Here is a 23,801-nt window from a genome sequence, read left to right on the forward strand (position 1 = left end):
TGAAATTTTCTCATTGAATATTTCATTTGTACAACTATTCCATTTGTACAACAACATGTGAAATTGACATCAGCGTTGCTTCCTAAGTGGACAGTTTGATTTCACAGAAATTTGATTTACTTGAAGTTATATTCTGTTTTTTAAGTGTTCCCTAAATTTTTTTTTGAGCAGTGAATATTTAGGATTAGCTCTAGACCACTGATGGGCTTCTATGGGAATTGTCTGGAATGCAGTTCCTGTAGCAAAATTTGCACAGAAAGATGTTGAAACAGAATGCATAAGCCACGCCCACAGTGTGGTAGTAAAAATTTTGGTAGCCCATCACTGCTCTAGACCCAGGCATTTTATGGCTCTGAACCACATCCAGCCCTTTGACTGTTCCTGTCCAGCTCGCATAAGGTCAACTGAAATTTTAAAATGCTTCTCAAACTCAAACACATGCAGGTTCCCAGGACGAGAAGAGAATTGGACCTCCCAAAATGGGAATTTTACCATTTAGCTGCCTCACTAACATGCTCAGAAAAAGAAGAATACTTATACTTGAAGGTTTTAATTTACAATCTGGATGGCACTCTTTTCTATTTGGGGGTGGGGAATAAAATACACATCTATTTTAGACATCACTATATAAGGAAAGATTTAATAGATTTGTGGTCTATAATAAGGAAACAACATTACATACAAATCCCTAAATGGTTATCTCCCACAGAATCAGTAATTTATCCAAATGCATTGGACATAAATAAAATATTAACATACGATCAACTACTAGATGAACATAATCAATTTATCTCAATACCAAACCTACAAGAAAAATGAATTAATGTAGATTGGCTGCATTACTTGCAGATTAAATCTAAATATACCAAGGACAAAAGTAAACAGTTTAGATAAAATCCTTTTGGGTATTGACAATAAACTAATTTCAAACTATATAATTATTTACTGCAATATGAAATGTCAGAGGAGGAATAAAAGGTACTATGATTGTGTGGGCCCAAAATTTCGGTTACACCATAAACCTATTAGAATGGGTTAAAATTTGGGCCGTCAACTACAAATTAACCCTGTCAACAACATACAAAGAAAACATTTACAAAATGTTTTACCGGTGGCACCTCCTTGGTAAATCAGCATATGCAGTTAACACTAGTTCATTTCTCGGTTCTAAATATAAAGAATAATGTATTGTGTGCTTTAAATATATACCGTAAGCATTCGCTTACCTGCCGTTCATTTGGTTCAGCTTTATATCCATCCAATTGATTTATGCTGTAAGATATATCGGGTCTATACCAATTACTTAAATATGAGAGACTACTAGTTAGAGATTGATAAATGTCCTTATCAAATAAAGGACATTTAATATCACTATGTGTAAATCCCTGATCCATAGGTGTCTTAGTACTTTTACAATTCTCCGTATTATATCTTTTTAAGAATAGGCTGATCTTCTTAGCTTGCAAAATTTTGAATCCTCTATTTTACTTTAATATATCAAGACCCCAATAATTTTAATCTCAAATTTCTAATCCTAAACTTCATCTGCAATTCAGAAATAATATCATTTGCTTCTTGTTCAGTCTTTGTTATTATTGATGTCATCTGAAAATAGCAACAGAGAAATCAAAACATTTTTCTCTCTCCTAAATAAACAAGAATCAGATATACAGTACAGTACTAGCTTTAAAATCCTTAGAAACTAATTCTTTTATAATACACTTATTCCATTCATAACCTGATTGCTTTAAACCATAAAGACTTTTCTTTAATTTCCAATAAGTAGTTTTTCCATCATCTTTAAAACCTAATGGCTTTCTCATATAAATGGTATGTTGTAAAGGTGCATGTAGATATTCAGTTTCAACATCTACATGATTTACAACACATTTATTCTTGGCTGTCCACACCAATGCTGCTCTCAAAGTATTTGCTCTCAGACTAGGTGCAAATACCTCATCATAATCATTATCTAATTGAGCAAATCCCTGACCAATTAATCTTGCTTTTGGTAACAATTCCATCCACACTAGTCTTTAATTTATACTCCCATCTGCAACCTATTGCATGCTCACCTGGTGGGAAAAATACAATCAGGCCACCAAATTATTATGGATAAAAGATTGGATAGAACTGAACAATGAAAGATTATTAAAAACGGAAGGATATGATTTACAAGCTGGCTACCACATCTTTTTATGTGAGGAAAATATAAAAACCACCAATACTTTCTGAAACATTACATTAAATGTGCCCTAATTGACATATGGTTCAAAATTAAATGGTGAAACTACAGACAGGTCCCCATTTGGATTTTTACTTTACAGATGTTCATCCATCCAAATTTTATGCATCTGGGAAAAGGAATAACTGATAAACAGATAATAATTGAGAAAGGAAACTTAAAATCAAGGATAGAATTAAAAGAAGAGGGCATAGACCTAGAAAGGTGGACGTATTTAAAGTTACAGTCAAAATATAGGAAAGATTAAAAAAAACAGGGATCAAAACAGAGTCAACCAAATTAGACCAACTACTTTTAGGACCAGAAGACAAGACAATTAAAAAAGATCTATCGGTATCTGTGGGAACAAGCTTTATATGAAGAATGGGTTAAAGAAATTACAATAATGTGATGTAAGGATTTAAAATATAATATTGATTTTAAATGGGAAGAACTATGGCATAGAAACTGACTTTAGCTACCTCATATAAAGAAAATTGTTATAAAATATTTTATAGGTGGCATTTCCCGCCAACAAGGTTACCCAAAATGGGCACAAATTTATCGCCAATTTGTTGGAAGTGTAAGTTGCTATCTGCTACATACTATCATATGTGGTGCGAATGCTAAAAGACAGGAGAATTCTGGGCAACAACAAAGCAATGGCTTGAAGAGATATTAAAAATAAACATAGAATTAAAACCAGAGCTCTTTTTACTAGGGATAAAGACAAATAACAGACAAATACGACAAAAGCACAACATATTTAATGTTACATATCTTGACAGCCACAAGGCTAGCTTTTGCTCAAAAGTGGAAGAATAAAAATACAATTGCAGAGTAGGAACATCTATATAAAATACTATAATATGCTGATGTTAGAATTGAAAGAAAAAAATAAAACTGATTATTTTGAAACCTGGAATAAATTATATTAGTGGCATAGAAAAAAGACCACCAGGACTGTAAATTAAAGGAACCTGAGAGTGATGTAAATGGATTCACACACACACCTACATGTACAATTTTGTTTTTATATTTTAAGACGAACACTGAAGTAAGAACCAAAGGAATTTAAATGTGTATGCTAGAAGATCCGTCATATACGTCTATGTTATATGTATGTCTTGTCTATTTTTTAATTTGTTTTATAAATAAAAAACTTTAATTTAAAAAAAGAAAATATCCAGAGCAATCAGAAACACAATGAATCAAACATTCTTAAACAAATATTTTCCATGAAATTTTATGAAATTTATACACAAGAGTCCCTATCACACCAGAAAGAAATCAATAATGCATAAACTTACTTTAATCAGTGATATAGCAATAAAATATCCATTATTTCAGAAATCTCCAAAATCCCAATTTATCATTTACAGCAATGGACATAATTTGTATATTGACAGTATTATGCAAATGGCACGATCAGGTTATTTGGGTATCTACATCATGTGCAAATAGTGTGAATAAAGAAATATTTAAAGTAAATTTAAATGCTTTGTCTAAATCCAAGTGATTGGTCCATTACAGTGGTGACTCAGTACTTGTCATTAATTGGCTCTGGGAGGCACAATGAATAGTAAAAATGAGGAGGGCTAAACCCTAACTTCCTGTCTGTCCCTTTTCTTCCCAGCTTGGCCAACTTTCTTGTCCATCCTCTGCAGTCGTCCCCTATTCCTTTTGGGCAACCTTCCCAATATGGCTGACTTCCTGTCTGTTCTCCATATCTGCCCTCCTTCTCCTATTGCAGCGCATCATGTACCTAACAAACAACAAGTACTGGGACAACATTTTTGTGACAAAATGTGACAAGTACTAAATTCTACAAGTTTTGAAGTAATTGAGTACCGAGGTACCACTGTATTGTGAATGGATGAAAGCTTTACATTCAAATCATTTAATGGCAGTTAATTGAAGATTTACTAGAGATTTAAAATGCAGAATCTAATTTAAAATATATAAGGTAGTTATAAACTAAATTCAAAGGTTAAATATTATGGATTTGGACAACGAAAGGGGAATTTGGAAGCAACATATATTAGGAATCCATATGATTATTTAGCCACTGATAGTATTTTATAACTTTGGTATAAACACCATATGTTCCCATTGCAGCACACCCTTTACCCCAGCTCACAACTCCAGTTAGAAACCAAGTATTTTTGTACTCAGTGGCATGAGGTCCACCACTGTCACCTTCACAAGAATCTTTACTCCCATCGAGATAACCTGCACAGAACATGTTGTTTGTAATATTGAATTTAGTGTGCAAAACACATTCCTTTTTATGTATTTTGGGGATTTCCACACGCATCAGAAGTGCCGAAGTAGCCCCGCCTTCCAAGAGACGCCCCCACCCACTCACAGTGGAGAATTCAACGTAGTTCAATACGTCCGCTGCAAATCGAGGAGGTGGCAAGCAGATAGGAATCACATACTCGGAGAAGTTGACTGGGGCTGATAAACGCAGCAAGGCAATGTCATTATCAACGGTTTGGGAAGAATACTTTTCATGGATTATCAATTCATCAACTCCTCTTTCTTGTTCGCCTTCATCTCTATGGTTGATACGGTAGTCACCTGAAAAAAAGCAATGTTTGATTTATTTAGAAGATAATAAGCCTTTCCACCAACGTATAAGGCCTAATTAATCTCTTCATTTTCTGGAAGTTAAGGAATGCAGAAAGGTTTATTTATTTACTTTCTATTTTACAATAGAAATATACTTTTATTTCTGTTTTGGGTTACTCATATCTAACTGTGCTGTAGACACAACAGTCCCTCTCCCTGGAAAGTTTTTTTTAATTGTCCTTTTCTCTTTTAGTGCTGGATTATTGTTATTGATAGTGTTGAGTGAATCAGGATGCTTTCTCTGGAATATAAAAATCTGATTTTGAAGACACATTTTTGAGAACTGTGCAGAACATTTCAAACCCAAAACTTTGCTTAGTTCCAAATGGCTGTTGCAAGTGTGCCAAATTTGAGAAATACCACTGATGGGTTGCTACCGGCTCAACCCAGATCAAGGGAATCAGTAGTGGCGGCGGCGCGGTGGCAAAAGGCTCCGCCCACCCACCCGGAATGTAATTAAAAATGTGCATCCGTAGAAGTACAATGGTACCTCTACCTAAGAACGCCTCTACGTATGAACTTTTCTAGATAAGAACTGGGTGTTCAAGATTTTTTTGCCTCTTCTCAAGAGCCATTTTCCACTTACAAACTCAAGCCTCCGAAACTGTAACCGCAAAAGGCAGGGAGAAGCCTCCGTGGGGCCTCTCTAGGAATCTCCTGGGAGGAAACAGGGTCAGAAAAGGTGGGGAGAAGCCTCTGTGGGGCACACTTGGCACACTTGCAACAGCCATTTTGAACTAAGCAAAGTTTTGCGCTCCTGTTCCAGAACCAGAAGCAAAGGTAAGTGAAACCTACCACTAAGACATACCCATATTCCAAAGTTTTGTCTTGACTTTGAAACAAATTGGTACTTTACTTTTTGTTTGCAGAGTGTGTTCAAATGAATCCATTGCTGCGACTGCTTTGCTATGCTTACATCTCTGACATTGGCTGGAAAATACATATTTAACTGGGGCCTCTTGTCATGGGACTTAAGGTTTCTGTCATTATTGTTATAAGGCACCATGGATGCAATCCCAAAACATCTGGAGCATCACTTGAACACCATCAGCAGTGACAAAATTACCACCGGTCAATTGCAAAAGGCAACTTTACTAGAATAAGTTACATTCTACGATGATGCATTTAACACAATCAAACATTCACATCCTGCCTATCTCAGAAAGGACTCAGGAGGTGGACAAAAATGTCAAGTCTAAACTAAACATCTGTCTGACTATGCAATGAATCATAATCCAAATATTTAATCTTTATTTTTAAAAAAACACTTGCCAGTTTTCTAGAGATTCTATTGTAGGTAGTTCTTTGAAAGGGGTACCACCAGAAGTGGGCTGCAGCCGGTACGGGCAGACATGTAGGAAGCCAAATGTCACATGAGGACGTTCGTGTGTGAGAGATTTCGCCCATTTTTGGCGGTTTTTTGCTTCTGCACATGCAAGGAAGCAAAGAAATCATCGAAAATTGCCGAAATCTCTCACGCGGGAGCATCCACACCTGAGATTTGGCTTCTACGCATACACAGGAAGCCGAATCTTGCACCAACCGGTAGTGCCAGTAATGGGAAGCCCTTCTCTGGGTACCACCTTACTTATATTAGTGATCCTAGGATGAAGAACAAGGGAGAAAAAGAGCTTGTTTCAGGTTCTCCTTGCTCCTATTTTGGAATACTTTTTAATTTCAGAATAGAAACTATTCAAAGAAGTCATATAGAGCCAGTTTGTGTTGACAGTCATTTGGGCAGGAACAATTGATATGAAAATAGATGTTTAAGCAGGTGAAATTAATGGGATGTAGGTGAAATTAATGGGATAGACTTTCCTGTGTGGTGCGTTGATTTAGAAAGTTGACAAAAAACATCTTACCAAGCATTATCTTGAGATTTTGTTGATGGACAAAACGAAAACAGTGAGCGGCTGAAATGATCCAGGATGGAGCAACCAGAACACCTCCACATTTTTCACTTCCATTCTCTGTTATGAGAGCCTAAATATTTGATAATAAAATTGAAAGGTTTAGAATAGAATAGGATAGAATAGAATAGAATTTTATTGGCCAAGTGTGATTGGACACACAAGGAATTTGTCTTGGTGCATATGCTCTCAGCGTACATAAAATTTCTTACCAATATCCTATAAGAATTCTCCTTTAGTGCTACTACAATTTCTCTATGGAGGAAATCCTAGAAATTGTTATTGCTGGTATTACTGTATTTATAAAAAACCCTCCTAGGATTTTTGTTCAGAATGTGAGCTATATAACAGTTGCAGGAAGAAATGGAAAGAGGAGGAGGAGGAGGAGATCTCAGCTTCATTCAAGAGGAGCCTGATGAGTCCTAGATACATGAACTGATACCTTGATCATGTAACAACCACTTTTCCATTTCATGTAATGCTTTGATTAGAGTATATGAAGTGCCTGACTATAGATCAGCTGCACTAATGCCATAATAAGGAATAAGAAAAAATTGCATTTGTCAAGGCAAAGTTACATTTAGAATAGAATAGAATAGAATTTTATTGGCCAAGTGTGATTGGACAAACAAGGAATTTGTCTTGGTGCATATGCTCTCAGCGTACATAAAAGAAAAAGATACATTTGTCAAGAATCATGTGGTACAACACTTAATGATTGTCATAGGGGTCAAATAAGCAATGAAGAAGCAATATTAATAAAAATCTTAGGATACAAGCAACAGGTTACAGTGATACAGTCAACATGGGAGGAAATGGGTGATAGGAATGATGAGAAAAACTAGTAGAATAGAAGTGCAGATTTAGTAGAAAGTCTGACAGTGTTGAGGAATTATTTGTTTAGTAGAGTGATGGCGTTCGAAAAAAACTGTTCTTGTGTCTAGTTGCCTTGGTGTGCAGTGCTCTATAGCGACATTTTGAGGGTAGGAGTTGAAACAGTTTGTGTCCAGGATGTGAGAGGTCAGTAAATATTTCCCCCTCTTTTTTACTCGTGCAGTATACTTGCATGTTATGGAACAGTAATCTCGCTGGCACCATCCAGACCAGAGCACAGATGGGCAAGCAATTTTGAGTTAAGGGCTGCATTGAATTTTGTGTGGCATGCTAAGGGATGCATTCAAAAGGGGGGGGGGGCAATGGGAGAAAAGACAGCCTTTTATCTATCACAACATTCTGCATAGTTTCAAGTACAGTGATACCTCTACTTAAGAACTTAATTCATTCCGTGACCAGGTTCTTAAGTAGAAAAGTTTGTAAGTAGAAACAACTTTTCCCATAGAAATCAGTGTAAAAGCAAATAATGTGTGCAAACCCATTAGGAAAGAAATAAAAACTTGGAATTTGGGTGGGAGGAGGAGGAGGAAGTAGAGGAGGAGGACAGTCGCTGCCCAGAGCGAAGGGAGCGTTTCTTTTCTCTGGGTGCTGGCAGAGGTTTGTTCCCTCTCCAAGTGCCCAGAGAAAGGAAAATGCTTTGTTCGCTCTGGCCTCCTTAAGCACCACCAAAAGGCTCCTCTGGCAGCCCAGAAAAGCCCAAGATGGCCAAGATTAAAGGGGAATGCCAGGAAACTGGCTGAACCTTAGTGCCGCTCTCAAATTTCCTGGGAAATTTTTCCGAAGTAGAAAATGGTTCTTAAGGAGAGGTTTTAAAAATCTTGAACACCCGGTTCTTATCTAGAAAAGTTCTTAAGTAGAGGCGTTCTTAAGTAGAGGTACCCCTGTAATTTGTAAATCTGTTTTTGTGCTCTATAGTCAATCTATTCCTTTTGAAAGCGGTGATTTAACTTACATTCTCCTAATGTACCTTACAAAGTACAAAGAATGTGGGCGGATGCCTATACAAATATGAATGATTCAATGAATTTTAATTTAAAGTGTATTAAATTCTGACAAGCACTTACTTGCCATGGACATTCGCCTGGAGGACAGTCATAACCACCTATGATTCTTCCTTGTCGATTTGGCCTTTTTGCCAGAACAGGTATTTTGCCACAGGGATAATCAACTGTAATATTACAGTTAGAATAGTATTTCAAAACCACATTAAATATTTTCGAGCAAATCAATAAGATTTTGAACTATAGTCATGAGAATGCTTTTTAAATTCAAAATATACAGTCTTCTTTATTTACACGTACACATTCATACATTTATTTATTTATTATTTATTTATTACTTAGATTTGTATGCCGCCCCTCTCCGAAGACTACATATACACATAGGCATATATACAGTATTGGGTTACTACCGGTGTGGTCGACACCAAAGCACCGGTAACAAAAATGGGGCTGTGCACGCAGCTCTATGTGACTGGTGGGCGGGTGCATGTGCCCAGGCAAGATTTGGTTTCTGCACATGTGCAGAAAGCAAAATCTCATGCAAGGATGCTCATGCACATGAGATTTCACCGATTCTTGGCAATTTTTTTGCTTCCATGCATGTGCAGAAGCAAAAAACCCCTGGAAATCTCATGATTGCTCGGGCATGAACTTGCACTCGCCAGAGATGTAGAGGGGCGTGCCGAGTGTACCAGTAGTGGCGAGAGCTGGCAATCCTTCACTGCATATACATACAGTGTTCCCTCGATTTTCACAGGTTCAAACTTCGCGAAAAGGCTATACCACGGTTTTTCAAAAATATTAATTAAAAAATACTTTGCGAGTTTTTTCCCTATACCACGGTTTTTCCCACCCGATGATGTCATATGTTATTGCCAAACTTTCGTCCGCCTTTAATAAATATTTTTTAAATAAACTTTAATTAATAAACATGGTGAGTAATAATCTAAATGGTTGCTAAGGGAATGGTAAATTGTAATTTAGGGGGTTAAAGTGTTAAGGGAAGGCTTGTGATACTGTTCATAGCCCAAAATAGTGTATTTACTTCTGCATCTCTACTTCGTGGAAATTCAACTTTTGCAGGCGGTCTCGGAACGCATCCCCTGCGAAAATCGAGGGAAAACTGTATAGGCACATACCAGAGGTAGGTTCCTCCCATTTCAGACTGGTTCGCCCGAACTAGTAGCAACCCACTGGTGACATCATAAGGACGTCACGGAACAGGTTTGGTCAGTGCCAGTCCATGGGCGCCATCTTTTTTTAAAAAAAATAAAATTTCTTTTAAAAACTTTTTGGGGGAGGGAAATTTTTAAAAAGTTATTTATTCTTCTGAGCATGTGCACAAGCTGAGTTTCTAGCACTGTGCATGCGGTCGCCATCCTGTTTTTGGCTTTTAGTTTGATTATTTTGATTTTTTTGGCACTGCACTTGTGCGTGAACTGTGAAGAAGCGTGAACTGGCAGCAAGGTAAGTTGGAACACACGCACAAACAATAGCACAGCAAAAGCTCTATTTTTGTAGCCCCACTCAACATAAATACTGCAGTATTTCACTTATATAGTAGCATCTATTTGCTGTTTGCCTTCTATAATTTCATGTTTTTGAGAATATTCAGCTATGTTCACATGTGAATTGCTCTATTTCCTTTTATATCAAATGAAAAGTCAATGTGAAGTATACATTGATAATTAATATTAATTGTAGCTGATGGTGAATTTCTTTTTCTTTAGTTTTGAGATTTCCAGGTTAGATGAAAATATCTGAAAGTGAAACAACTCACTGAGATATGAACTTCCCCAAACAAGGCTTTTTGTTGTCGAGGGGGAATTGATTTGCAATTCCCAGCAATGCTACTGGTTCATACAATTGAGGAGCAGGTAAAAATGTTTCCAATAAAACCAAGGCCTGTCTCATAGGGATCCAACTATTTATTATCCTTTAGGATTGAACACCAAGAAAGCATCTTGCTTTTGTTTAAAGAAAACTGTCTTCACTGTAGAAAGATCTTATTCTCACCCACCACCACCCTCTCCACCCAATTTTGCCTCATGCAGGCAGAAGCATGACTTTGTCCATGGCATCTCCTGGTTGGTGAAAGATGCTTACCAGAAGCCATGGAGAATGCGAGCATGACCTGGCAAGAGGCATTTAATAGACTGTCCCTGTTTTCCTTCTTGAGATCAGTATTTCATCACGGAGACATAAAATTAGAACAGACTGGGAGGCTGATTACTCAATTCATTCTAGCATTGGAACCATTGGATGTAGTGATGGGCGAACTGAACCCACACAATTCGGGTCCATACCGAATTTTGCGGTGTTCGGTATGCTGAACACGAAATTTTTCCAAAGTTCGGGGTCGTATTCGGCGTTTGGAGATTTGACATCACCGGCAGGTTGCTAAGGATGCCAAGGTGATCACTTCCTGGATTCCAAGGAATCCAGGAAGTGATCACCTTGGCGTCCTTAGCAACCTGCCGGTGACATCAAAGCTCCACACCCGGAATCTCTTCATGGGAGGGATTCCCCGTTCAGGTTCGAGTTTGGGTTCGGTTTGAATTCGGCCGAATTTTGCGTAAAATTCGGCCGAACTTGCTGAACCCGAACACCGTTGGGTTCGCCCATCACTAATTGGATGTCAATTAATAGTATAAAGGCAGTGAAGATCTGCAAAAAAATTTACTACCACACTGTGGGCATGGCTTATTTTTGTGGGTGTGGCTTGCCATCCATTTGACCATGTGGGAGTGGCTTGATGATCATGTGACTGGGCAGTGGCTTAAAGATCATGTGACTGGCTTAAAGGTGGTCAACTTGACGTCACTCATGTCAGGGATTTGGGTTAGGGTCAGGGTACCTGTCCTCTCCTCAAAGAAATACAATTTTTCTATCTATTTACTTTTCCTGACCATCCAAAATATGTCACGCTGAATATTGACAGCCCCAGAGACATTCTAAGTCATTCAGAGTTATGCAGTAATTAAATAGTTAACAGTGTGTGTATTGTATTAGCTCCACCCATTATGATGTAAAATCCTGCCATGTCATACATGCATCATTTCCTCCTTCTTGAAAATCTCCATTTTGCTCTGTCTCTCTCTTTTGTCTGCAACGATGTAGCATGCATCTAAGATGCCTCTGATAGGCATTAATTATATTTTCTTATTTTCATAATAAAAGTAACTTTGTTTGAAAACTGATTCTCTACTTTAATCCATCGACTCTCAGATTTGATTCATTATAGTCCACGCGGGCTGTAATTTATCTCTAAATCTGTCAAAATATACCATTTAATTCTATGTATATATGCCATATGTGTACATACATATTACACACAGGCACACAAAAATATACATTATCTACAATATAAACTGTATGTGTATGTACACAAACACACACAGAGAGAGAGAGAGAGAGAGAGAGAGAGAGAGAGAGAGAGAGAGAGAGAGAGAGAGAGAGAGAGAGAGAGAGAGAGAGAGAGCTCTTCTAAAATTATACACATTCAACCTCATTTACTCGATGGGAAAAACACACCCAGAGCCCAGAAAGGGGGGGGGGATTAAAAATTTTCTACCATTCTGCATACCTGACCAGAATTTTCTACCGGTTCTGCTTACCTGACCAAATTTTTTCTACTGGTAGAAAATGTGGCATGCGTACCTGACCATACCCGTAGGATCCCATCACTGTATAAAGGCATCTATCTATACAGTGTTTCTCCACTCTAGTAACTTTAAGGTGTATGGAGTTCAACTCACAATGTTGCCAAGGTTGACAAACACTGGTCTGTGCTCTAGCATCTATCTGGAAAAGGAATATCATAGACACACATTGGTGTGATGGCTCATTCTTACCTTCTGGGATGCAGGATACTTGGTCATTTGCTAGCCTGTATCCCTCTGCACAAAAACACTGTCTTAATGTGGTTGAGGAATCTACACAAAACTGCTCACAATTGCCATTATTATAAATGCATTTCAGCCTGCTTTCTGGTCCTAAATATAGAAAAGAAGACATGAATTAACATTTTCCTGGTTTGGATGGGAAAGTGTTGTGGGGTGGGGTTGCTGCTGGCAAAGAAGGTTAAACAGTCACATTTTGGAACAGGAGTTTCCATGTTCTAGATTCTAAGGAGGAATGGAAGACAGAGATAATTGGGATAGGGATTCATATAGCTTCCTTGGATGGAAGGATACTGCTAATGAGTTTGCATTACCTAGAAACATAGAAGCTTTACAGCAGAAAAAGACCTCATGGTCCATCTAGTCTGCCCTTATACCATTTCCTGTATTTTATCTTAGGATGGGTATATGTTTATCCCAGGCATGTTTAAATTCAGTCACTGTGGATTCCAAGCATCTACTATTCCAAGCATCTACTATTCTTTCAATAAAATAATATTTTCTCACCTTGCTTCTGATCTTTCCCCCAACTAACCTCAGATTGTGCCCCCTTGTTCTTGTGTTCACTTTCCTATTAAAAACACTTCCCTCCTGAATCTTATTTAACCCTTTAACATATTTAAATGTTTTGCTCATGTCCCCCCTTTCCCTTCTGTCCTCCAGACTATACAGATTGAGTTCATTAAGTCTTTCCTGATAAGTTTTATGCTTAAGACCTTCCACCATTTTTGTAGCACGTCTTTGGACCCGTTCAATTTTACTGAATTTTGTCTTTCATAAACTACTCAAGACCCATTTATACCGCCAGGCATGGGGGAGTTGAGACACCTTTCCCCCAGGCTCTTTATATTTTATGTTTGGTATGTATGTGCTGTTTGGTTTTTAAATATGATAGGGTTTTATATGCTTCTTTTTAAATATTATATTTGTTTTGCTATAATATTGTTTTTTATTATTGTTGTGAGCCGCCCCAAGTCTTCGAAGAGGGGCGGCATACAAATCTAATAAATTATTATTATTATTATTATTATTATTATTATTATTATTATTATTATTAATCAATATCTTTTTGTAGGTAAGCTTTCCAGAACACAGTTCTCCAAATGTGGTCTCACCAGCGCTCAATACAGTGGGATCACAATCCCCCTCTTCCTGCTTGGATGTAGCTATGCAACCAAGCATTCTACTCGTTTTCCCTACTGCCTGACTGCACTGTTCACCCATTTTGAGATTGTCAGAAATGTTTTGCGGTGCACAGCTCTGCAAATCTGCATAAGCCCAGGTCTCCAACAGGATTCAAAAATAAATTGATCAGAAGATTGCAGTGATACTTCAAAAGATACTTCACCAGAAGAGCCCTACACTCCTCCACTTGAAACAGAATACCCTACGAAAGCAGACTATCAATCCTATGTCTAGAAAGCTTGGAACTACATCTCCTAAAACACAATCTAAGTATTGCTCACAAGATCATATGCTGCAACGTTCAGAGCACGCAACAGATTCAAACTTAATATTAACCGCTCCAAACTTGACTGTAAAAAATATGACTTCAGCAACCGAGTTGTCGAAGCATGGAACTCATTACCTGACTCAGTAGTGTCAACCCCTAACCCCCAACATTTTTCCCTTAGACTATCCACGATTGACCTCTCCAGGTTCCTTAGAGGTCAGTAAGGGGCGTGCATAAGTGCACCAGTGTGCCTTCCGTCCCCTATCCAATTGTCTCTCCTTATCTCATTTATCTTTTCTTCCTTTCAAATATGTTCACCTATACTTTTATATCTTTTCTTCTATTCTTTTCTTTATTTATATTATTACATATCTATTCTCTTCAATGTGTATTATGCGTTGGACAAAATAAATAAATAAAATAAAAATAAATAAGATATGAAAAAAAGACACTTCAGGTCTCAAAACCTGGATATCACCCAGTGTGTCTTAAAATATTCTGATAACTGGATTATTTAACGAATAGCTGAATGAATATGGAATACTGGCCAAGCTTCAGGGGCAGAACAATTAGGTTATTCTTTTACCAAGTTAGTAAGCCTTTACCTATTTCACAATTTCTGCCTGTATGTTTTTGAAGACAAAGACAAAAGTAGTCTTGATGCCTATCAACACAGGTCCCACCATTCTGGCAAGGGTTGGAGTCACACTGATTAGGATCTGTGAAAATAAGCACTCAACATTAGCACACATTTTAGGAAGGCATTTGTGGCAGAATTGGTTAATTGACGTTCGGATGAATAACTCTTACCTGTATAGCCTGCCCAGAATTCTTGCTAGGAAGAAGGAAAAATATACAACAAATTATCCAACATTAACGTTATTTTTTTCACCAGTAATTCCTGGATTAATCCTAACCAATTTTTCTGCACTACAATTCCTACGATGCTTAGTGATTATTTTTATCTGACATGCTGCAACGTCCTTCCGGTCAACGACTACTTCATCTTCAACCACAACAACACAAGAGCACTCAACAGATTCAAACTTAATATTAACTGCTCCAAACTTGACTGTAAAAAATATGACTTTAACAATCGAGTTGTCGAAGCGTGGAACTCATTACCGGACTTAATAGTGTCAACTGCCTATCGTCCCCTGTCCAATTGTTTTCCCTTATCTTATATATCAGAGGTCCCCAACCGCCGGTCCGCGGACCGGGACCGGGCCGTTGGGGTTTTCCAGCCGGTCCGCGGCGGCGCTGCCCTCCCGGCAGAGGACATTATGCAGGACAGGGTGGGGCGTCGGGCAGGGCGGGGAGAATCAGGAGGCTCCTTTGGCGGCTGGGGGCTGCCTGGCTTTGTGATTTTGGCTGGGGGGGAGTTAGGAAGGTCCTACTTCTCCCCCGCCGGCCAAGAGCACTCGGGCAGCAGCTTCTGCCAGACACGGACAATGAGCGGGACGAGCGGCGCTGAAGCCGGTGGCTGTGGCAGCTGCTGCAAGAGGCTTCCGCGCCGCTCGTCCCACCCATTGCCCGTATCCAGCAGAAGCTGCTGTCCGAGTGCTCTTGGCCGGTGGGATTCAAAGTGCTGGGGTGGGGGGTGTCCCAGCGGGAGGCGAAGCACTGGGGTGGGGGGGCTGTTGGGACACCGCCCACCCCAGCACTTTGAATCCCGCCGGCCAAGAGCACTCAGGCAGCAGCTTCTGCTGGATACGGGAGATGGGTGGGACGAGCGGCGCCGAAGCCTCTTGCAGCAGCTGCCACAGCCACCGGCTTCGGCGCCGCTCGTCCCGCTCATTGTCCGTGTCTGGTGGCTGTAGCAGCTGCTGCAAGAGGCTTCCGCGCTGCTCTGTCCCACTCATCGCCCGTATCCAGCAGATAGGCTTTGAATTTTTGGCTGGGGGGCGGAGAAGTAGGACCTTCCTAACTCCCCCCCCAGCCAAAACCACAAAGGCAGGCAGCCCCCAGCCGCCAAAGGAGCCTCCTGATTCTCCCCGCCCTGTGGAGAAGTGTGGAGGGCTGCGTCACTAAGCTCCACCCCTCCATAACCCCACCCCCATATGACCAAAGCCCCCCTCCCCCCGGGCCGTGGAAAATTGGTCTAGCTTAAAGCCGGTCCCTGGTGCAAAAAAGGTTGGGGACCTCTGTTATATATCATACGTATTCTCTCCTTATCTATCTATGTGCATATATATATATATATATATATATATATATATATATATATATATATATATATATATATATATATATATATACGCACATATATATTCTCTTCTTATCTCTTATATCATATATATTCTCTCCCTCCCATCTACTTCTCTTCTTTTTTACTTTCTATCTTTATATATATTACTTAATGTCTATTCTCTTCCATATGTATTGTATATTGGACAAAGAATAAATAAATAAATAAATAAAAATAAAAATTAGGAGTAGAGTAACCCAAAGTAAGTGTTAATCCAATCAGCTTCAGCTTCTAACAGACATTCTTTCATCATTAATTCTCATAATCAAGTTTAGCTCTTAAAACATTTCTAGGTTTATTATTCGTTAGAAATGTTTTGGGGATCCTTGACATATTCCATTCAAGTATTCAACAATTTATTCTGAAATAAATTAAAAAGCAAAGGAATTATATTGTTCTTTTGGTTAAGTTGGCTTTAGCTCCCATGAGCTACATTCTTTATGGTCAATAACAGAGAGTGCTGGGAATTGTAGTTTAATAGTATCTAGGAAAAGAGATTTTATGTAAAGCTAGTTTAGTAAAAGTGCCTCAAAATATCATAACAGTTCAAAATGATGTTCTACCAGACACAGCATTTGAAAGTGATATGTATTTGCTTCATATTCATACATACAGTATATACTTATGTTCAGTAATGGGCAGCCAAAATTTTTACTGCCACACTGTGGGTGTGCCTTATTTTGTGGGTGTGGCTTAATTATCATGTGACTGGGTAGGAGTGACTTGCTGGCCATGTGACCAGATGGGAGTGGCTTGAACGATCACCATCGTTCAAGTGAACTGTTAAGTCCTCGACTTACAACCTCACCAGTGTCACTCGCTGATGTGACAATTTGCTTTGCGTTTCCTGCGCTCTCCATTCTGGGTCTCTGCCCCACCTCAGGCTGGGTAGCTAGGTGAACAGGTGCTGCCAGAAGTGCTTCCACCCAGACCTTCTGCTTGCACCTCAGGTGGGAGGTGGCCATGTGAGGCTGGAGGGGAGTCGGGCAGGAGAGAGGGAAGATCATCCAAGGCCAGGAAGGAGGAAAGAGGAAAAAAGCAAGGAGCACAGACACAGCAGGAGGGGGGGGGAAAAGAGAGCTGAGCCGAGCCCAGTAATCCAGGAAGTGACAGCTGCCTATCAGCTAGAGCTGCGCACACATCTTCATTTCTGCCGGTGGAACTGCATTCCACCCCGTCCTGCCTGCTGCCTACCCCTGCTACATAACATATAGCATATATTTGGCTGATGGAATTACCACTCCCTATAACACAGATTGTGCCATTACTGTAAACAGGAACTATCAAAATATCATTTTGTGTTTCCTTTTGCAACAATCCAGAATTACCCAACAATGAAGTTGGCAAATCTAATAAGTTTGAATGAGAAGGTTTGAGAAACAAGAACTTGCTTGTAAGATGTGTGCTTAATTTAAAGTAGCAGTGGTGTTGAGGGAGAATAAACGTAAATCAGGAGAGGAAAGAAATTCTATCTAGTTCTTGTTAAAGTACAATGTACAGTGTTCCCTTGATTTTCGCGGGGGATGCGTTCCGAGACCACCCACGAAAGTCGAATTTCCGCAAAGTAGAGATGCGGAAGTAAATACATCATTTTTGGCTATGGACAGTATCACAAGCCATCCCTTAAGACTTTAAACCCCTAAATTACCATTTCCCATTCCCTTAACAACCATTTACTCACCATTATTACTGGTACTCACCATTGATTAAGACACTTAGTGATCCTGATATTTATAAACATAATTATTTATTAACAATAATTATTTTTTTTGTTATTTATTTGCAAAAATTATTAGTTTAGCGCTGACATATGATTTCATTGGGTGGGAAAAACCGTGGTATAGAAAAAAAACGCGAAGTATTTTTTAATTAATATTTTTTGAAAAACCGTGGTATAGGCTATTCGCGAAGTTCGAACCCGTGAAAATCGAGGGAACACTGTATTGCATTAACATTCGCTAAACCTACTTTATCTACATGGTGCTGTAGATTAGGTGATTTAGATCTTTTTCTTAGCATAATCTGAACAACTTTTTTTTCCCTTCTGAAGAAGGTAACTAGGAGATCCTGGGCTCCTCTGGCCTCAAACAGCATTGGCTATAACAACACTGGGCCTCTGACCACATGTCATTTGATTGTTTGAGCCAGTCAGTGCTCTCTTCAGCCAAAACAAAGTTGGTATCCCACTCCTTCACCAAAACAATGTGTTTTGATAAACAGCTTTGATTGTGGAACAAAAGAATAATCTGAAAAGCAGGAAGAAGGGTGAGATGTAATTCCTACTAATTGTAACTCTCAGCCTACATCTTTTGGGGAATTGTTATTGCTTCTGTCTGAAAACAGAGCCAGAATTAATCATTCTAATTTTCAATGTTTGAAGTCCCACTTTGTTGTGATATCATACAGGGGTTATTATCACTTTGCATTATAGTCTTTCTGAGAGAGATGGGTGGTTAAGAAACATATATATATGTGTGATTCGACACAAAAATATTGTACCCTTCCCTGGTGCAGACCTGAAGGGATTGGATACTGTAGCCTAGAGGATAATTCTGTGCCTTACAAGGCAAAGGTTGCAGGTTCAAATCCCAGTGGGTATGGCTAACTGATGAGGCCAAAATAAGGCCGAAATAGATTTATCCTACTCTCCCTTAATTTTTAAATTCAGCAAAAAAACCATGACACACACACACACACACACACACACACACACACACAGACACACACACACACACACACACACACACACACACACACACACACACACACATATATATATATATATATATATATATATATATATATATATATATATATATTTGTTTTCGTAGATTTTCACGGGTACAGGTATGACGGTCTTGGTATATTCGGGTTTCTTCCCGTGTAGGATTTGGAAATTTCTGGCGACGTTTCGATGAGGTCTCACTCATCATCTTCAGGCTGGTGTTTCTGTCCTTTTTCTCAGGCGAAGACTGCGAGACCTGAGCTGCATTCCTTCTATAAATACTGGTGGCTGGGTGTGGTTTGATGGCTCAGTAATTGCCTGCTGTGTAGAAACTTCCTGGTGAGTCAGAGGGGTAACAATTGGGGTCGTTGATGTAGCTGAGGTATGCTGGTTAGTTAATGGTTAATAGTTAACTAACCAGCATACCTCAGCTACATCAACGACCCCAATTGTTACCCCTCTGACTCACCAGGAAGTTTCTACACAGCAGGCAATTACTGAGCCATCAAACCACACCCAGCCACCAGTATTTATAGAAGGAATGCAGCTCAGGTCTCGCAGTCTTCGCCTGAGAAAAAGGACAGAAACACCAGCCTGAAGATGATGAGTGAGACCTCATCGAAACGTCGCCAGAAATTTCCAAATCCTACACGGGAAGAAACCCGAATATACCAAGACCGTCATATATATATATATATATATATATATATATATATATATATATATATATATATATATATATATATAAAACAAGCAAGCAAGCAAGCAAATGAATAACCTTGAACATGGAATGGCCTTTACCCTGTCTTATTGAAATTTGTGTTGAGATCATATGGAATCATCAACAAGCTGTATGCAGTTACTTGTTCAGGCTTTGGCTTCTTCCGATACTTTAGATTTTAAAAAACCCCAATGGTTCTTCCCTACCCCTATTCTCAAAGTATATATTTAAAATAATCTGCCTGGATAATACTCAGAACTACTTTGGCCAATAGAAATGCTATGCTTTTCCTTTTCTACATATTTCTTTTTCTGGGCATGAATCAAGATGTGACCCAAAAGAAGGGCAAGTCTGATAGGATAGGAGATTATAGACCAAAGACTTGTTGCCTGTTGGCCAACTGGACAAAGAAGGTGAGAACTCTATTAGGGATAGATAGATAGATAGATAGATAGATAGATAGATAGATAGATAGATAGATAGATAGAGAGAGAGAGAGAGAGAGAGAGAGACAGACAGACAGACAGACAGACAGACAGACAGACAGACAGACAGACAGACAGACATATTTGGAAAAAAGAAGAGACCACAATTTAAGGTGATCCAGCTTTTCTCACCCTTTGATGTCATCATGAATTGATTCTTGCAAAAGTGTGATAGCCAATTTAGATTTTATATAGCTGCTACTTGGCTTTGTGAGATCTGATGAGTGGTTTAGGACTTGTTTGTGAGAACTTCTATAATAATATGCCATGGTTTGAAGTGCTCATCTGGTATTCTGAATGGAATGTTTTTAACAATATTCTTAGTATGCTTAATCTTTTTTGCTCATTTATTCTTTATAAAAACTTGACTTATATTCTCCAGTTATCAATTGCTAACCGTTCAGATAGGCATGTATCATCGAAACTGAAAGTTTTGTGAAAGCAGATTTCTTTCTGAAAGCAGAGTGTTACCATAATAGTTTGTTACTTACGGTCCTCAAATCATCTTGGAAGATTTCTCTTGCTTCCTCCCAAGAACATTTCTCTTCTAGGCATTCCCGTTCCAATGATCCTGCTTTAAACTCCTCAAAGAAAGAATTGGCTCTCCTAGTTCTTTGTAAAATGTTGCTGGCTTCCTTGTGTCTTAAGAAAACTTTAAAAAGAGAAATAATGAGATAGCTGTATTCATCATACTGAAGTGAAACACCATCCTACCAGAAATCACATACTGGTACCATATCCTACATATCAGTGGACACTGAAAAATGGCTCCCATCTGAAAAAAGTTCCAACGTTTATTTCCTCCCCACTCTAGGCGAAGGTTACTACAAAATTCCCATTTCCTCCCGATCAGCTGGGACTCAAGAGGCAGAGAATAGATGGGGGCGGAGCCAGTCAGAGGTGAAATTTGCTGGTTCTGTGAACGATTCAATATTTCCACTAGCAGTTCTCCAGAACTGGTCTGAACTTGCGCAATACCACCTCTGATAGTGACCATTACCAATCAGATTTAATGGCAGTGAGGATGGTAGACATTGCGATTAGCTCTAGCACTCTTTATTGCGGGATCACAATCTCCCTCTTCCTGCTTGTTATACCTCTAGCAATGCAGCCAAGCATTCTACTTGCTTTTCCTACTGCCTGACCACACTGTTCACCCATGTTGAGACTGTCAGAAATCACTACCCCTAAATCCTTCTTTTCTGAAGTTTTTGCTAACACAGAACTGCCAATACAATACTCAGATTGAGGATTCCTTTTCCCCAAGTGCATTATTTTACATTTGGAAACATTAAACTGCAGTTTCCATTGCTTTGATCATTTATCTAGTAAAGCTAAATCATTTGCCATATTACAGACGCCTCCAGGAATATCAACCCTATTGTACACTTTAGAGTCATGTTCATTCATTCATTCATTCATTCATTTATTTGCTTACTTTTTACTCTTTACTTACTTACTTACTTACTTACTTACTTACTTACTTACTTACTTACTTATTTACTTCCTTGTTTGTTTGCTTGTTTGCTTTTCTGACCTTGTGCAGAAGCTGAGTTCCGGCACTGTGCATATGGTCATCATCTTTTTTGGGGTGTGTGTTCCCCCTGGATTTTTTGTTACTGCGCATGCAACTCCCCCCAGAGATTAGAATAGCCCCCACCCTCCTTGCTTTTCGTAAGCTCCTCAAAACCCACCTCTGCCGTCAGGCATGGGGGAACTAAGATATCTTTCCCCCTAGGCTTCTACAATTTATGTATGGTATGTTTGTATGTATGATTGGTTTTATAACAAGGGTTTTTAGCTCTTTTAGTATTGGATTTTTACATTCTGTTTTGTCACTGTTGTTAGCCGTCCCGAGTCCACGGAGAGGGGCGGCATACAAATCCAACAAATAAATAAATAAATAAATAAATAAATAAATAAATAAATAAACAAATAATAGATAAATAAATAAATAAATAAATAAATAAAAATAAAACAATAAATAAAAAATAAATAAAAAATAAAAAATAAATAAAAAATAAAAAATAAATACATAAATAATGCACACATGTAGAAAGTGTGCATGTGCCCACAAGGTGAACCCACAAGGTGCAGGAGGGAGTGAACCAGTAGTGAGATAACTTGGAACCTATCCCTGTCTTGCATCATATTTCAAAACAATTTGTTCCAGAACATCCAGGACTATTCAAAGAAATACAAAATTGAAATCTCTCTTGGATTTACTGAATCAATTATTTATTCTGTAGAGCCACTAGATATTAAAAGGAATGCATTTGTCCTCTTTGCTAGCATTTAAAAAGTCTTTTCAACATTTCTCTCACAATTTTATGATTTAAATTTTCTACTTCAAGGACTGAAGAATCTAGGAACCACCCTTCTGGACCAAGTCAAAGCTCATCATAGATGAGCATTTTCTTTCTCACCGTGCCCAATCAGAAGCTTCTTGAGTGCTCAGAAGTAGGAGACAGAGACGTAGCCCTTCCCCACTTATGTTAATCTGCAACTGATATTTAAGGCCCGGTTGCTCCAATCAAGGTGACACTGACATTTCGAATCTAGTAGCCTTTGATAATCCTGCCCCCCATTATTTCCTTGATTGAAAGACCATTAGGCTTAATTACAGTAGGGCTGTATTTTTAAACTCACTCTAGAAAAGCATACAACAGTTTAAAAAAGAATTTGTTATTAAGATGAAATGAAAAGTGGACTGAGTACTTCACTTGCTTCATTTTTGCTTATATTATTCTTTAAATTTTCCTGATAACTTTGAATATATTGTACTCAGTTTAAATGATGAAGAATGGGCCTTTGTGATTTGAAAATGAAACAACAAATCCACAGCTAGCCTTGGTATTATTTTGACGCAAAGAATAAAACCACAGCATATTTATATAAATTCCTTTCTTGAAAAGGGATACTATAAAGAGATTTTTGTTCACCCTATAAGCCTTTTATAAAACTTCATAAATTGATTACAGAAAAATTAAGCTATAAAAATGCTAAACATTTAAATACGTTATATAATGTTTCTGTTCTGATGCCTTTCCTCGTAATAATATCTGCAATATACAACCAATCAGAAATGTTGTTTCAAGAATGCTTCAACTTGCTACTATTTTAATCTTATTTTGGGAATGTGATTGCTATCTTATGATGCATTAAAATCTGCTTTACTAAAATCTTAGCTATAGGTTTTCTGATACAACATGAAACACTATTGCATAAACATTGAATGACAGAACACAAGGAAAGCATTTAATTAATTCATGACCGCAACAAACATTTTCAGAGGTATCATACCTGAAGCCTTTGCAATGGGAGATGTAAGGAAAAGAAGGCAAAGCAAAACACTGAAGTGGCAGGAAATCATGATGAAACCAAAATGTTGTGTCCAAATAGTGTATTGATATTTCAACAAGGACTCTGAGAGCAAAGTTCTCTGTTTCAACGCTTTGGTTGGAGGAGGGGTGTAGAAGAGAAAGCTCCAAAATCCTGACACTGACTCTGACACACCAGATAGGCCAAAAGAAAAGGATGGGGGGGGGGGATCAGTTTTTAAAATTCTGGTAGATGCAAAACAGGCAGGGTTTATTTTAAATAA

At 38.4% G+C, this 23,801-nt stretch overlaps 1 protein-coding gene across 1 annotated transcript; it reads right to left on the bottom strand.

Annotated features, from left to right (window-relative positions):
• Positions 1-2,969: 2,969 nt before the first annotated feature.
• Positions 2,970-23,606, bottom strand: F7 (coagulation factor VII). The gene is made up of 8 exons (XM_070751144.1): positions 23,501-23,606; positions 20,689-20,849; positions 14,829-14,853; positions 14,624-14,737; positions 12,518-12,658; positions 8,727-8,830; positions 6,721-6,841; positions 2,970-4,807 (listed from the first exon to the last, which is right to left on the bottom strand). Exons 1-8 carry the CDS (start codon positions 23,568-23,570, stop codon positions 4,266-4,268), a joined length of 1,278 nt encoding a protein of 425 aa, XP_070607245.1. The 5' UTR covers positions 23,571-23,606; the 3' UTR covers positions 2,970-4,265.
• Between the last annotated feature and the right edge of the window lie 195 nt (positions 23,607-23,801).

The sequence above is a fragment of the Erythrolamprus reginae genome, chromosome 4, assembly GCF_031021105.1.
Source record: "Erythrolamprus reginae isolate rEryReg1 chromosome 4, rEryReg1.hap1, whole genome shotgun sequence".
Taxonomy (NCBI): Eukaryota; Metazoa; Chordata; class Lepidosauria; order Squamata; family Dipsadidae; genus Erythrolamprus; species Erythrolamprus reginae.